Source organism: Phaethon aethereus (genome assembly GCF_964289735.1).
Source record: "Phaethon aethereus genome assembly, chromosome: 6".
Classification (NCBI taxonomy): Eukaryota; Metazoa; Chordata; class Aves; order Phaethontiformes; family Phaethontidae; genus Phaethon; species Phaethon aethereus.
Genome location: NC_138580.1, coordinates 36,983,574 through 37,001,040, shown reverse-complemented (window position 1 = coordinate 37,001,040; position 17,467 = coordinate 36,983,574). Strand labels below are relative to the sequence as shown.

Here is a 17,467-nt window from a genome sequence, read left to right as displayed (position 1 = left end):
TTTCTCTGCCCCTCTTTAAACACAGTTAATGCCTGTGGGCAATGCCAGGTAAATGCTTCATCTTTGTGCCTTCACCTCGCAGCAAAAGGTGTCACTTACACAGCACTGCCGGCATCAGAGCAGTACAGAGCACCGCCGCGGTCCTGGTGCTGGTTTAAGAGTCTCCTTGGAAATGTCATTGGTGGCAATGGCCAGTCGTTAGGTATTTTCCATTATCTCATGCACAGATACTGGACGTAAGACAGTTGAGTTTGGTTATCCTTGTTGCAGGGCTGGCTGTTACTGAACACTTGCCTGGGTAGGTAGACGGCAAAGACATCAATAAAAATGCTTTTCTGTGCCTTTTCTGTATCTGATGCTCTCAACTTCTGAAGCGTTTGCCCGGCAAGATACCCTGAGACATGGCTGTACCACAGTCTTTCGTTTGCTCCCCATTTTCCAACGCAAGAGTGAAAAGTATCAGATCAACCGAAATCTTTTCTTCTCCCCTTCGGCCAGGAGGTGGAGTTAAAAATCAGGCTTTTATGCTCTTACGAGGCCTGAAGTGGTGTTTTTATTAAGCTTCCACTGTCTTTCCCTTTCATTGAAATTATTATCAACTATCCAGCTTTATGACCTAAAGTCTTCAAAACTGAAGTATTATCATTCACATCAAGTAGCGATTCTCATGAGTTGCATCTGTTCAAGTAACTTTTTGTAGATGTGAGGGTCATAGCATTATGAGTGCTCCATCTGCCATTTGTTTCTCACAAATAAAAAAGGAAGAAGAACACATTAAAAGTCATTGGAACAAAAGATATTTGCCGTGGGTCATCGGTTACTGTATTTAGTATATAGACTGCTGCTTCAGCAGCAGCTACATTTACGCCAATCTCCTTTCTTTTCTTTTCCTTTGTTTTTTTTTAACCAGGGTCATTCAGAAGTTTGCAGCATTTTTTGTTATCATTTCAGTGAGAACAGAGACCAGACTTACCTCATCTCAAAGATGCTCTATCTGGGTTTGACTGCAATAAGGTAACTCATAATTTGGCTAGTGTAGATCTACCGAGGTAAAGTAGGGCTCCTGCAGGGCTCTTCTCATACTTCGGCAGCTTGCAAAGCAATCTCAGGAATGAAAGAACGTCATCTTTGGCACTGGTTTGTGCCAAAGTGTGTTTCCAAAGCACTGTTCTTACAGTCTCATTTCTCTTTTATCTAGGTAGTGTTACTGTGTTTTCACTTTGAGCATCTTCATCACGCTCGATTATTGCTTGTGAAGACTATTTTGAATCAACCCAAAATCAGAAGTAATTTTTAGAAGGATTTTTTCAAGGAGTTTTCTTTATGGCAAATTTAAACTTAATTCCAGTTCCCCTTAGGCTAACTTTTTCTCTGGGCTTCTAAGTGAAAAGATTTATTTGCCTTATTTAAAGATGCCAAAAGACATGATGCGCTTTTTGTCCTCCCCCACTTTTTTTCTGTTCAGTTGAAGTCTTTTTCTCATTGTGGTAACACTGAGGATCAATTTTAGGAAAATAAATATTTACTGCATCATATCGCATCATATCGCATACCTTAAGCTCGTACATACTCATAATTAGACAACTGAAAGACCTCAGGATGTGTGGGTCTTGTGGTTTGTTGTTGCGGTGGTGGTTTTTTAACTAAAATTAAAAGTACATTGGTCCAGCCCTACCGGACGTGTTCCATTTAATAACCGAATGACTGTGTAGGAGATACTTCTTTCCAGTGGGATAAGCTGATAGAGACCATCAGCTATACATCAGAACAGACCATCCTTCTGCTTTGCAGCTGGAATTCTTTTCCTGTCTGCGTCCAGGAGTTGCTGGGCAGCCCACAACCCTGCCTAGGAGTGTGTCAGACCTGGCCCTGTTCTGACCTCTCTTTTTCGACGGCTGGGTGTTTGAGTGCTCATGGCGCATAACTTCAAAGCACATAATGTATGGCCAGTCATGATGGGTCCCTGAAGCTATAAAAAGATAGTAAATTTGCATTAAAAGGTTTAATGGTTCGGAAAGCCGTAGTAAAACGGAATCAGTAAAAGGGTCTGTAAAGGAGAATCCCTGAGCCTGCTGTGGGGAATTCCAGGAGCGCTCGCTTCAGCGGGCATCACGCACCCTTCAGTCGTGCCCTGCACCTCACAAACACGTTGCCTGTGAAAACGCAGTGGACCTATTGAATTTAAAATACGGTTTGAAACGTCCTCAATGGGGCAAAAGTAATGCTCACATTTTTGAGACATTGATTTATATTTAAATAACAAATTTTCAGATTTGTTTGAAAGCAGAACAGATCGCAATTTTAACCAGTTGTGGAGATGATGTATTCTTGAGAGGAACAAAATAGGACAGAAAAATTTTTATTTCAATTCAAAGATTATTACATTCTCTTTTGCTTTCCTTAAAAAAAAACAACAAGTTTTAAAAAATGTAAGTAAGCAGAAGCAGAAAAGAGAATATACAGGGAAAACAGTGTTTTGAAAACTTAGCACAAAAACAAAAAAAAAATCCCTCTAGAGGATCATGATAAAAATCTTGCAGAAAAAAATCTCTTGCAGTCAAGCACAGCAGCCGAAGCTATGAGAACTGAACTCAATAATCACCAAGAACTCTCATCCTGAAAATACAGACGTGCAGATTTTCATGTGTAAGTTGTCCCATAGATCAATCACCATAGATCAATGCTCAAAATTAAATACATTTAATAAGATGGGGTCCCATTTTCTGTTTCCCTGGTGTCCTGGCCAACTTTACTGGCAATTTTTACTAGACGAAAAACTAACTTGACCAACAAATAAAAGCCTGAAGAGCTCGAGAGGAAGCTTTTAATACCAATTAATAGCAGCCCATCAATTGGCAGTCACTTAACCTGCGGTGAAATAAATAAATAACTCTCCCTCACCCCGTCCTTTGCCCTTCCTCGGGTCCTGAAATGCAAGATGTGGTCGTACCCCTTGGACTGGGGGCTGCCAGGCATGAACACTGACATTTGTTCCAGCGCTCGGTTTTCATGCGCAAGAGGGCTTTTCAGTCCGTCTCCAGGGTTGCACGTTCTGCAGAGTTAAAAGGCACTTCAGTTAGTTTAGTATGTCGTTGGAAGGATCGAACACAAAAACTTGAGTTTCTCAGAGAGTCTAATTATATTAGACACTTACCTGTCAATGAAATTACATTAAGTAACTATGGAAACCTTTAGATGTCTACATGCCTTCTATAAGGAAATTAAATGCCAAAAATCAACCCCAGCTTGTTTTAAAATCAAAATCCTTCTCTAAATAAAGTGTGTGACTGGACTATTTAACGTAGAGGAGTAAAGGAGACTCATACCAGGCTCCTTCTTCCTTGCTTATCGTTAAACAGTGATGAACGTTCAGTGACGAAGATATTATCTGGTGTTAAACCTTCCTTCTTTTCTACAGCAAAGCCTTCTTCAGTTCTGCCTTGTGTGGACTTGAAAAGATTACTGGTAGAGATGGGGTAGATAAATTTTTCTCCATTATAACTAGACCCATGCTTTCTCATAAGCACTGATGAAGAGTTCCTTCTTCATACAAGTATCCCAGCAGAGATTTGTGGCCAGCACTCTCACCTTCTAAGTGCATGCTCTGCCTGGAAGTAGGTTTTAAAGCACTAGAATAAATAAATAATTCTATGGATCTATGCACAACAGTTAGTTTTAATGGGAAGAAGACCCAGTCAAGTGATTTTATGAGTCCCACTTAAAAGTAATTATACAGTGTAAGTGCTTTAAGTAAGTTAATGAGACAGACAAATCTGATAACAAATTGCTGTCTCATCATAAGCCTCCTTTCGAGTTAATTCAATCTTAGCATTGCAGGACACCGTTCTGCGTTGCTGTGCTCTCCACTGGGGCCGGCTCCGTCCCTCTTGCATCCGTCTCGCTCCGTTTAGTGCAGGGGGTGCGGAATTCAGCTGTTCGTGTTAGTAGGCATATGGTTAACAAACTCAGCCCTTCAGAAAAATGCGGCTGGCATTAGGAAGCAAGCAGCGCTAATTGGAATAAATTTTGCTATTTCGTTCATAATTTCACTGTGTTATTTATCTTAATGCTAGGGTGTTTATCTAAATGTGAAGTACTGTCTGTGTGTTTATTAGGAGGCTGAGAAAACGGTTTTATAATTATTTGCACATCTTCAATAGCAGTTTCAAGTACGCACATGGCAGAATACCGATTACCTCTCTTCTGTGTAGTAAGTGGTTTTGTTGGAACTGGCTGTCTGCGGGTAATGTCGAAGAGAAAGTAAAGGGGGGGTGGGGGTTTTTCAGCCTCTCACGTCCCATTAACATAGGGGTCTTTGGGATACCACTAATTCCTTGGGCCCATCCTCATCCAATGCAATGAAACAGTGGGGTCGTTGCTGGTGGAAGCTCCTTTGCCTGAAAGGACAAGGGAGCAAGAAATCAAGGAAATAGCGTCTGATGTTCATGGCCTTGTGAGTTTTAGTTCGCTATCACATCTCACAGCTAATGGGAAAGTTTCAGGTAAGATAATAAAAAAGATCTGGCGGTATTCCTGGTGTTTATTTTCCCATCTAGTTTCCTTTTACATTTGGTACGAAACTGAAACTCGTCGTACGCTGCTTGGAAATTAATTTGTTAGGATGAATGAGTAATTTGATCAATGCATCTAATTGCTTTTTGCTTTGGTCTCACCGCCTTGATAAAGACAAGAGCCTTATAAATAAATAGATATGGTAGTGGACTGCATTAATATTATTAATGTATGCTATTTTTTCTTTATTCCTTCAAGTGCATCAGTGGATGATATACAGACCACTTACGTGAGAGAAAAAAAGCGATACGCGAAGATACTAAAAAAATTGTATGTACCAAGTAATAGAAGGATTGATGGCAGAGAAGGTGTTAGTAACTTGTACGTATTCTTCAGCAAAATCTGCTTCTTTGTACCGTCTTTATAATATACATACCAGAAATTAAGGAATCCATTAATTGTGTCCATGGGTATCGCAGTTAACTGACTACAGAGAAGTGTGTTCTTAAGCTGTGGCTGATTTTTCCCTTGATTTATTTTTCTTCTTTTCCCTTTTTTTTGGTAATAGCACATTTTTAGGCAGATTCGTTCATATAAATACAGCTAATACATAGAGTAGTTTTGCTGAATCAAGGGTATTGGCTCGAGTTCTTTAACAATGTTCATGTTTGCCTTTTTTTTTTTTTTTTTTTTTTTAGTTATTGGGACAGAAAAAAAATGCTTTAAATATTTTTTGTGAAACAAGGTTATGCTGGAACATCTGTCAGGTCTAATGTGGTCTAATCCAGAGGATCAGACCACAGCAGTCAAATCCTCTCTGGGATGACTATACCAGTAAATTATCCTGAAGAAGGGGTTTATTTCTGTAATACATTTTACTTTGCAGTGACTGCATGCCTGACCCTTTTAAGTCTACAGTAAATGCAGAATAGCTTACTGCAATAAAAGGAGCTCGCATTTCTTGTAAAGTAAGAATATTCGCACTGGCAATCACCATGGAGTAGATGATGTATTATAATTTCAGAGTCTTACTTTTTTTTTCTAGCTGACCTTTCTGCAGGCAGTAGAAGTATGAGCCTGAAGTGCACTCCATAAAAATATCCACTAGACTGAGGCATCTATTCAGCTCTACAAAGTTATCCGTGTAAAATGTGTAGTGTTTCTGTAGCTTTCCTTCTTTTTCTCTCATATAATGGGAGAAAAAGTCCAGTCTAGCTAGTTAGAGGTAGCCCCTCTGTGGATGAAGCCTGCTCTTAATCCGATTTATCAGACGCTTGCAGTAGCATTTGCCCAGGCTTAAGTCTTTGGAGAATCGGGAAGATAGATTTAGAGAAATAAAGCCAGCTGATAGATGTGATCACTTATTAGAGATCTTTCATATAAATTATGAAAAATAGCCACAGTGAATTATAGCTGTAGGCTTTCAGATAATAAGCCTTTCAGGAAAAAAATAATGAAACTAAGTGACGCTCGGTCCTGAGTTTCATTACCAAGCTGAATCATAATTCAAAGTTCTTTTAAAACTTCCAGGATGGTTTGCAAATCTTGATGAAATTGAGACTAAGCTTGATCAAATTTAACCATTTTAAGTGAGTTTTTTGGCTGCTACTTTACTCCAGGAATATTCCTCTCCAATAAGTTTCCAGGTCACTTCTGCCTGCAGTCCATTGCCCAATACTACCAGGGCCCTGGGAGTGTAGATTTTTTACTGTCAGTTTTTGGGCAGTTATCGCTCGTCAAAATGAATAGAGCTCGCTAGCCTAACAGGCAGAGAATTGGCAGCCTCTACTCTCCTGTTCCCCTTCCCCATTCGTCCTTGAAATCAGACTTTCCTCAGCTCCCGATGCCAACCAGCAGCAGCAACTTACCCTCAATCCTGACACAGCCCGGGGATCCCATGGCTGCGGGGAATCTCCCGAGTACCCTCCATTAAGGATTTTAGTAAGGGTTTTTTTGTACATACATGTGCAATACAGTAAGCCGAAGCCTTGGAAAGGACTAACAGAGAAAGATGGTTGGAGAGGCGACTCAGTATCTTTTCCCACTAGATGAAAATAAAATTCGTAAGTCTCATCTAGTAGTCTTAGGAGCTAACATGAAGAAACCACCTTTTTTCAATGTTTCGTGGTTGTTTGAAGTGCAATACAATGCAAACTTTTGTAAAAACAAACACTTCTGCTACTATTGCTTTAGAAATTTTTGCTGTGATTGTATTCCTGTTGGAGATAGATATTTCACTGCCCACAATTAACAGTTAATGCCATTGCCCGTGCTTGGATCCCAAAGCCGGTATTTCAGCCATGAGGTTTGTTAACGGCCGTTGCTGCCACTGAAGAAACATGAGGTTTCTGAAGTTGGGTGATGTTTAGTAGTTGGATAGAAACATCTCGTGCCAGCAAAATACAGCAGCAAAGGATGTAGGTGATAAAGGAGTTCCATAAAAATGTTGGTGTAGTGCTCTGTCGTGATTTTTAAAAATTCCTATGTCAAGACTTACTACAAAAAGGCATAGGGTAGAAAATAGAGAACATTAATATAGTACTGTATGGCCCCATGGTATGCTGCGTTATCGTGTCTTCTTTTGGAGGCGGTGAAAAGAATATGCAGAGGTGATGAGTGGTCTTGATATAAGGAATGCCTGAGTAAACCAGAACCGTATCGTTCAGAGAGCAAGACCTGAGGGACCGTGTGGTAAGAGGTGTGTATAATTATGAATGACCCAGTCAAAGGGAATGAAAGATGGGTGTTCATGACCTTTTCCAACATGCAGCCAACTGAAACTAGCAGAACACAGATGCAAAGCAAAGGGAACGGTCCTTAGTGAAGGGGTCACTTTCCTTAGTTGTACAGAATAAAGCCTTACACAGGTTCAAAAAGTTGCCCTGACCCAATGCAGCCATTCCTGTGTTCCTAACGTCAAATATTTCTGGTTCTTCTAACTAGAAGTCCTGTTTTTCTCCTCCTTCTTGCATGATCGAACTCCCTTGTTATATTTCCATCTACTTACTTGCATCTAATTCAGATGATGTTACGACATTCTCTACATTGCCTCTCCGACTGTGATGTAATATTGTCATGTAAATTAACCCTACCCTCTAAAGAACCCTAGCAGAACGAATTCAGTAGAAGAAACCCCAAGATCATGATGATGTTTTATTACTTTGCAGTAAAGTTGTTTAGGGCATTCCAGCGTCGCTGCTCCACTGGGATGTTTTGTGCGTTTTGTAGTTGCGTTTCAGGATAGGTTCTGCTACATAATAAACCTATTGTTTCCAAAATTATGCTTTATGTCAAGAGAAACAACAATGAAGTTACAAAACTTGAATATTCAAGGTACTATCCTACATTACTAAGTCTTGCAAAATTTTGCTTGAGGGTTAATCAACAATATGGTATGAGTTCTTTATATAAAGAAAAATTGTTATTCAATTTGCTGTTCTTGTCTTAGAAGCCATGGCATTCGCTCTTGTCCTTCAGAGATGTCGTATATAATATATCAGAGTTCTGATAATTCCCCCAAATCCAGAATTTTCTTTTTTGTGTTTTAAAAAAAATAGGGTTGCATCCCTTTGCAGACTATGAGAATTACTTTTAAAGTGTTTCAAGGGAGTATATCTCCTTCGGGTCTCAACATACAGTCTCTGCTGCTTTCCTAAACATAAGCATCTTGGTAATAATTGAAGTGGTCCAAAACCTGTAGTTTCACACTAGTTGATACCAAGAACTAAGTGCAGAGTTTCCAGGATAGGCTTCCATACCGCATAAGTGTATTTCGAAATGTAAAATACTGTGGTTTCTTGAAATAAAATGCTAACTCACTTTGGTTTTAAATGAAACAGATTTTATGAAACACTGTTTTAGAAATGTGCTCAAATGTGTGAATTCCTTTAGAATTTTGGAAACGTGTCAGCCAGTATTCAAAACACCACTTCTGCAGTTCTTTTAATGAACAAAATTTTGATAAGGAGGTACCTCAGTTTGGGGATGAATCAACAGTGTTTGCTAGCAGTCCAATCATGCTGAATTACATTTAAAGTGCTATTTTAAGTAAGTACTTTGTGGATATAATTCTAATTGTATGGCTGTTATTCCTCTCTCTTGTTAATAAGCATCATTGTTATGAAAATATTCTCATCTGATAAAAATAAATTCTGCATTTTAAACTCCCAAAATATATTGGGAGGATACAAGTCCTAAGCTGTGAAAACTGCTAGCAAATGGGACTTTTTTCCTCAAATTAACTCAGTTTGGGGTGTTCTGATTACGAGATCATCTTTTGTCTTAATCTAACCGAACAAGACAGAAACAAGAGGAATTTAGGGGCAGTTCCAAAGAGTGATGAAATTTTGTGAAAGAAATCCAAGAGGTGTATTTTTGTAACCAGTGTTTGCCGCATTTGGAATTTCAGGGTGTGACTCTATCCCAGACTGACTTGCCAAAAGCAGGAGTCACTGCACTGAAGTTGTACATGTTCAGTGTTTAGCCGGTATTAAACTAATTTGAGATGACAGACCATTTCCATGCTCTTTCAGAACAGACCATGTTACCATCAATGTATTTAGGAAATTAATAAATATTACTTGTATATAATTTGCTCATAAATGATAAGCAAGGTGGTTTGTAATGCTTTTGCTAACGTATGGTAAACGGAGATGCCTGTCTGTCCTTCTGATACGGGATAACAAAGCTGTGGAAGATGCTCATTCCATCTCAGCTATGAAAGTGTTCCCCATGTTTTCACGTGTGCACGCGTTAGAGAAGGACCCTGTAGGGTTTCTTTAATTTTATTTTCTTTTTAGTGATCGCACTTCCTTGTAAAAGCCTGATAAGTAAATTACTGCAGTTTGTATCTTCATGCTTATTCTGTTTGGGTATATTACCTAGTAGATTTTTAGAGCAGTTAGTCTTGGATCGAAATTAACTCAAAAAAAGCCTTCAGCATGATAAATATTTGTATTTGGACAGAACCTGGGGTAATTCTTCTAGCCTCTGACGGAGCCCCGAAGGGGAGCTGGCAGCCGTATAGCAAATTAAGTGTGCAAATCTTCAGCCTCTCAGCAGATAGAGTGAATATGTGCAATGTAACACAGCAAATACGTGAAGGCTTTTAGTTACAGAGGTGTGTAAATGTTTACAAATATGATCAACTGCAGAGCACAAAATCCATTTGCAGCATCAAAGGCAAAACTAAAATGACTTTTTCCCACCCCCCTCCAGGATTATGCTGAAAAGAAAAACACGATAGCAAAAGCTCTGGAAGATCTTAAAGCCAACTTCTACTGTGAACTCTGTGACAAGCAGTACTATAAACACCAGGAGTTTGACAATCACATTAACTCTTATGATCATGCTCACAAACAGGTAAGAGGAATCTGCTCACTACTTCAACTTAGTTTCGGGTACAATAATGAAGTAAGATGTCCTTCAGGCGGGCTTGGAAGTCACAGTTGTCAGTTGTGCCCAAATTTCAGGGTTTGGGAAGCAAAATAGACTGTTTTCTTAGAAATAAATCTTTACATGAGATTTTACAGTCAAACATTCTAGGTGGAAAGAAAGGGAAACATGAACAGTTAAGTTGGGAAGAGGAACAGGGGACGATGAAAAATATGATGAGAAATGTAAATGCATAATTTCCTTGTTACTGTTTAATTTTTCATGTAAACTAATACTGAGGTATACCTACAAGATTACTGGGAGGCATTTATTGCAACAAATGTGGGTGGGAAACTTGACATACTCTTTGGTAAACTTTCTTTTTGCTCAGATGCAGTTCTAAAATGAGCTATAATTTTGCTTAAGTGCACTGAATATAAAAAACCCCAAAACGTGGTAATGAAAACTTACTGGCTCAGCTTACAGGAAGCTATGTGTAAGCTTTAAAACATGGGTATTTACATTTTTACCACTACATTTTATCACCGCACCTCCAAGTTGTGTGTCCGGCTTTGGCAACGTAAAAGCAGTGCTTGCACAGAACAAGCGAGGCAGTGCGTCCTCGTGCAGCGTCCTGCGCTCTGGAGGGGCCAGGACTGGGTAACTGAGAGGAAAATACAATGCGTCTTGACTCCACTGAAGAGATTATGTAATGATAACATAAAGACATGTAATAACCGTACAGGAAATTTCTACTTAGTCCACTTAGCTGGTAATTATTCTGTATCTTTGTTTTTTTAATCTGGTGAAATCATACGGCTGTGGATCTGGATTGATTGCTTTTCATTCTAATTGAATCTCCCTTCTGCTGTAGTTCTGCTCAGGGTGAACGTAGTTCAGTTGCTATGTGTGTCTTATACCTGTATTGCGTAAGCCAGTGTTTTGCTTTTCTTCCCTTCAGCACTTCTCCCTGAACTGCTTCCCTCTTTCTCTCACACGTATTTTTATTTAGTGCATAATTTACGTTTTGTGAGTGTTAGATATAGTTTTGAGAGCTACGGAGATGTGGATCTCAGCAGCCATAGCAACCTGTGAGAAACTGGAGGGAAAGATATGTGAGATAGGAAATTAGCAGCTAGCTTCATTGCATTCTGTAGATACTTATTATGAGTTGTGAATATTTTTAGTTAAAATACAGCTGGAACTCGTTCTTCAGGCATTACGTCACGTAGCAGCACCTCGTTGATGGAATGCAGGAAAAGAGAAGTGATGGGCAGAGTCCTCCCTGCTTGAACTCTCCTAGGATTTTTTTTTTTTATTTAAAGTGCTCTGAAGCACCTTTAAGTAATGAGAACTTATTCAGTGCATAATAATATGCAGTGTTCCTTCCTCTATTCAGTATTGATGAAAACCCGATTTTGAAACTGAGGTCAGGTGTGAGACTGAACGAGGGGTTTGGTTCCAGTGGTTCACGTAGCTATTCTTGTTTTCTGATGGCTTTAGGCTTTAGGGATGCTGGGCCCTGCACCAGCGCCTGATGGAGCGCAGCAGATCCTACCTCTCCATCTTTTGTGGGGGGGTCTGTGTGTCGGTGTTGGCGTGTGGCTTTGTGGCTCTTCAGTGAAACTCAGAAAGCCATCCTTTTCCTCTGTGAGATGTCTACAACTCTAATCTCCCTGGTAGGAAATGAAACATATGTTTATAGTTTTCCAGTAGGAAAAAAAAAAAGCATGGATGCTTGTTCGGATGAAGTGGTAATTTCCTCTAATATTACTGGCAAATAAGACTATTGATTCCTGAGATTAAAACGTTAAGTCAAGTTTAAGTCTTCTGGAGCGTTTTTTGTGGTGTTTTCTGTTGGTGTTATAAAGAGAAACCATTCCTTTTCCCACATTTTGGGTGAAAAAGGGGGCAGGCAGCGTATGCTGCAGTGCAGGCTTACTCAGATTCGCTGAATTTTCAAGGGGCTTCATACCATGAACCTTTTTGAGCAACCTGATTTTACTAAGTGTGCTAGAGCCATTTGCAGGTGCTACTGTTGAATGCTCTGATTTTGTCTTCAAACTTCCTTCCTCAATGGCAGAGATTCTCCAGCTGTTCAGTGAGAGGGACAGATGAGCTGGTTTTGGATTTAGCTTCGTATTATTCTCTAACTTTTGCCCTTTGATCACACCCCTCTACTTACAATGAAGAGGTAAGGGGATGCACTTACTAGAAGAAGTTTCCCATGATCCAGGAATAGTTGTAAGCATATGCAGCCAGTTCAGTTTCGGTGATCCCAGCAACTGACAATGGTTTCTATATTATCTATCTATCTATCGATCTATCGATCTATCAATCTATTTGAACTATATGATCAAACCTCTGCCTAAACCTGAATTCATCCCAGCTGTTCTGAAAAGCCATATTTGAATCCTAATTGAGCGCTCTGTTATCACACTATCTCAGCCATGGGCTGGGTTATCAGAGAAAATGTTCGTAACAGCTTCTGTACCTCAATTTTACTGTAGAAGATTTTCTTTTTGACTTTCCATTGATTCAGAGATTGCTAGCACAGAAAATTTACAGGATTAAAATAGAAAACTTTATAATTATGTGGGGTTTATCCTCCATTGGATGGGAGGGCCCTGTACGGTCAGGGTTTGGCTGTGTTTTGATTTATTGTGTCTTACGGCTTCTGAATACCCGCTTTAAGAAAATACGAGGTCCTTCTGACTGGTCCAGAAAGAAAGGTTAAGGATAGGGCAAAACTAGTTCTATTTCCTAGGACCTAAAGGAGTTCAGACTGGTGTCTCAGGAACTCTACTTGCCTCTATTAGTGTTTTATTGTTCTTAGCTTTGACGGTATGGTTTGGAGAGCAATATGTGTAGCCTTTATGAAATACTTCTGGAAAAGCAACTTGCAAGCAGTCAGTGGTAATGGAGAAAAATGAACTCTTGTTTGCTTTGAAAGCCTAGACAAAAAAGAACAAAAAAGCAAAATATAATGCAGGTGCCTTTAAAAACAAAACTGTTCTGGGCTCAATTCAGAGACAAATGTAACTAAGGCAGAACTGCTGTTATTTAATATAGTAATGAGAGAATTTCTATTTGATGATGCCAGTCTAAAATCATGGAATGCAGCTTTTGAGACCCAGGCCAGGACTTTCAAAACAGCTGTATGATTTTATGCAGCATTTCTGAAGTGTTTGGAAGCGCACGAGGAGCTCTCTGAAGTGCTGTACTCACGCAGGGTAAAAAAAGTCCTGCCTGTGTACCTCGAAACACTGCCGTTTTGATAAATGTGGCTGAGCATTAAGTCTAAGGTTCTAAATGACCTTTGTCTCGTAGCTCTTCGGAGTCGGTGAGTTGTTTGGTCTTGTTGGTGAAGAAGGCTGGAACACACAGCTAGGTGCCCTACATCAGTCATTCCTCAAGAAACTTTTGTCGTGACGAGCACAAAGTGGTTTTATTCCTGTATCTGAAAGTCTGCCTCTCCATCCTGGCACTTCTGGTTAATCGACTAATATCATGTAGCGCGCCCGGGCTTGGTGCCCTTTCCTCTCCCGGGAGTGCTCTTCCAAATACCAAAAAACAACAACAAGAAAAAAAGCTGTGATGAAAAATAAAATTAATAGCTCTAATCTAGTTGCATCTAGATATGCAAATACAATCAATTCAGTAAATTATAAGTGGGGAATTTTTCCCCACAGAATCAGCGGTCATTTCTCAAACTCTTGTCTCCCTGGATGAAAATAATCTCCCTGCTCTAAAAATGTATTTAAAACTGTGTGGAGGTACTAAGACACAAATTAAGCATGAAGACTAAAGTAGTAGTTGTCTTCTTTCCCTATTCCAGATTTCTCCTGTCTACATTTTTTTCTCCTCCCCCTACGTGTTTTTCTTTGCACATCTGTTAAAAGGTCAATGACAACTACGTTAGAGAATATCAATCTGTAGCCAGTCAGAAGTCCAAGCTTTTATCATCTTTATGTGTTTGAACAAATAATTCACGGAATACGGGTGAAGAAAAAGAAATCAGAAGCGGAAGAGTGTGGTTAGGCGCAACAATAACGCCCTAATCGTACTAACGGTGTCCCTCCTATGAGGTATGAAGCATATAAGGTATAAAATAAGAGCAGTATAGCACATCTGGGCATGCTGGTATTCTCAGCTAAGATAATTGGATGTTATCGGTTGACGGACTCTGCAATGTGAAAAGAAAGCAGCAAATCTTTGCAGTCATCAGTATAGCTTTTAAAAAATCTCATTGTAGACTTACTGCCTCTTTTAAAAAAAAATTCCCATCCCCTCTACTTGTCGCTGCACATTCTCTCTTCTGCCAGTCGCTGTTGATGATATATCCTTGTTTCATTGGTGAAGACTTGAAAAAGGCTGAAGGTGCAGCATTCCTTTAAACAGCGATTTAGGACAAAATCTGTGATCCTCAAGATGTATTTTCTACCTGTCAAGAATGGCTGTGCAATTCAGGGAGCCCTCCTCAGTCCTGTGGAAATCTTCTGGCTGGTCAGATAGGAAATCCCTGAGAAAACCCGTTTGAAGGAATGACTTAGTTCTCAGACTATACTTATGGTACCCAAGGAGATCTGGGAAGGTGCGTCGTTGCCAGCAGAAGCCAAACTTGATCTTGATGCACCCCACTGCTGTTCATTCTCTGTAACTTCAAAACAATGGAAATATATGACAGAAATGGGAATTTTCCCTGACCCATCAGCGTCTTTCCAGTTCCCTTTAATGCACAATAAATTGACAAGAGTGTGGGGAAAAAAAAAACAACCAGCTTTGTAGTCTTCTTTTGGAACGTTACGGGTCTGCAGAAGGTGCCCTGCAGTGCATCCGCTGGTCATGAGTGTGTCAGCTCCCTGCGGCTCCTGGCGTAGCCAGGGAGTTTCTGTCTGTCTGGAGGGAAATGCGACACGTCCTGGGAGAACTGCAGGGTGAAAGAAATTAACTATTTACTGGGAGCCAACAGTTTTTTATGTTGTATTTTTCAGGCCTGCTTTTTGCAGGTTGGGTTCCCCTGGAGCTGTTGGAATTAGGCTGAGACCGAGACAACACGTTGTATACCAGCCTGGAAAGGTGCAAATGACGATTCCCAAAAAAGTGTCATCTTCTGGAGCAGTATGTCAACAAAAGGCTTAATTCTAGTGCAGAATCAAACCTTAAGAGCTTCAAAAATGTTCTGAAGATTTACTTCATAAGCAAAACTATATGATATATAGTGGGTCATAGTTTTGGGGATGTTCACTAGTACAGGATTTCATAAAATAAGAGTATTAAAGCTTCTGTTTCTCCGAATTTCACTGTAGCGCTTCCTGTGGATAAGCTGGAGTTGGTTACTTGGTAGGGTAACAGTGAAGGGGGTCGCAAGGAGCGATGCAGAGCGCTCGTTTTGTGACGTGTGTCTGGCTTTGCTGGGCTCTGCTTGGTGAGACACGGAGACAGAGCCCCAGGTCGGCTGCTCCCAGCTGTGTCCTGTCCTCTTTCGCCGGTTGGCAGCCCTGCTGTAGCTCACAGAATCACGGAACAGTTTGGGTGGGAAGGGACCTTCAAAGGCCACCTAGTCCAGCCCCCCTGCTGTGAGCAGGGACATTGCAACCAGACCAGGGTGCTCAGAGCCCCGTCCAAGCAGTCCTGGAATGTTTCCAGGGATGGGGCAGCTACCACCTCTCTGGGCAACCTCGGCCAGGGTTTCACCACCCTCATTGGGAAAGTTTTCTGCCTTAGCTCTAGTCTAACTCTGCCCTCTTCTAGTTTAAAACCGTCACCCCTTGGCCTATTGCTACGGGCCCTGCTAAACAGCCTGTCCCCATCTTTCTTACAGGCCGCTTCTAAGCTCCGTGCTGCCGGTGACGGCACGGCGCTGGGCTGGGCCTTGCTGCGCACGGAGCCCAGCCCAGGGGGATGTTTAAGGTGACAAAATGGACAGGATGGCCGTGGTGAGAAGAGTTTACGGCTGTGAAAATCCCCGAGAGCGATAAAACAAATCACTTCTTCAGGCACCGCCGAGGCTGGTCTGGGATCCGAAGACCGCCTGTATGGGTGTCTCGGGGCTGAGCCTGCGGTGCCTTTCGCGACCGGGGCGGCTGTGTTCCCGCGGGCGCAGGCCACGGGGAGGCCGCTGCGATGCCAGCTGCTTGGTGCCCCGGCGGGGAAAGCGTGGCCCGGCGGCCGGCCGCTGCATAGAGCTGGTGGGGAACCGGGATAGCCAGCACTGTCAGCGTCGCTTTTCCCGTTCCTCGCAAGTGGAAATAACTCTTCGCAGTACACTTGAGTATTTGTCTTTTTCTTTCCATTTTTCGCTTCTTTGTAGCTAAGTGACTTAGCACTTTTAATGTCAGATAGGATTCTTGCAGCTGAGTGTTCTGGAATGGAGGAACTTTACACTTCTTCCCTTTCTCCAGCTCGTTTCTCACATGAGAAGAGAGCAACATGTCTGTGTGTCCTTATGGGCAGGCCATCCTGACTTTCCTGGATGCCAAGCAACCATAGCTGCACTTTTGTTTGAATCGATCTTGTGTAGCTCTTTCTCACAATTATTATTGCGTTCACAGAATGTAACTTTGCATCTCTTCTTACATTTGTTTTTTTTCCTCGGGAGAAGGTGGTCATCTCTGTAGCCTTTTTAAATATTAAGGGAACACCAGCAAGTGTTAGCTGTGTGCATTCGTATACATACGTACATTTGTAATGCGCATACAACTGTGAAATGACCCCTTCCTCTTCCAAACACACCCTGCTCTATATCTGAATTTCAGTTGTAGAAATTTCAGTTAAATTTCAATGTTTTTCCATGAATGTTGCTTTACTTAGTGGTCTTTTGTGGTTGGATTGGGGTTTGTTTGTTTGTTCTTCAGTAAAAGCATCCTTTTAGGTTTCAAGCACACATGCCGACTGAGAGGACCCATCAGCGGGCCTATTCATTAGAGCTCAATGCTGCTGGGAGCGCTGGAACGGGGTATTGCAAGAGTCGCCGTGCTTTCCTTTCTCAGCTCCTTCAAAAACACCCAACAGAGGTGCTACTCTTCCTCTGAAGAGAAAGGCAGAATGGCCAACATGGCGAGACCACAGTGGGCCGCAAACGAGGAGGGGAACAGAAATGAGGACCTCTGCTCCTTTGCAACGCAGGGATGTGCCCGGAGCGCAGGCTGGAGGGACGTTTCCGAGGGGAGCCTGTTCCTGGCTGGTGGGCTGCCAAGAGCGCAGCTTCTGGAGTCACCCCGCGGGGGGTGCTTTGGGGTAGGGCGTCCCCCCGATGGAGACCCCCTGGGCCGGGGGTATCGGCAGCACCCCAGCGTCGGCAAATGCCTCGGGGTACCAGCAGCATGAAGCACGGGGAGGCCATTGGCAGGAGCCGGATGGATTCGGGACGAGGGGCGATGTGTTGCCATGGGGCACAGAGCCGCTCGGAAGGCGTTCTGCTGGTCTGTCGCCAACACGTCCTGCGTCGGAAGGCTGCAAGTGGTGGTCTTCATTCTGCTCTCCAGAAGGGATTTTAAAATTAAGTTCTGTAACTTACGAATATTTCAGTATATTTAGAGAGAAACCTCCCACCCTGTTTCCTAAATGAAAGGAAAAAAAA

At 41.6% G+C, this 17,467-nt stretch overlaps 1 protein-coding gene across 1 annotated transcript in view; it reads left to right on the top strand.

Annotated features, from left to right (window-relative positions):
• Positions 1-17,467, top strand: part of ZNF804A (zinc finger protein 804A) — a gene marked incomplete at its 3' end in the record, with an annotated part of 150,158 nt that overhangs the window by 103,701 nt on the left and 28,990 nt on the right. Inside the window, exon 2 of the mRNA XM_082001823.1 lies at positions 9,730-9,873. Coding sequence (XP_081857949.1) covers positions 9,730-9,873 — 144 coding nt within the window. The remainder of the gene's footprint in view (positions 1-9,729; positions 9,874-17,467) is intronic.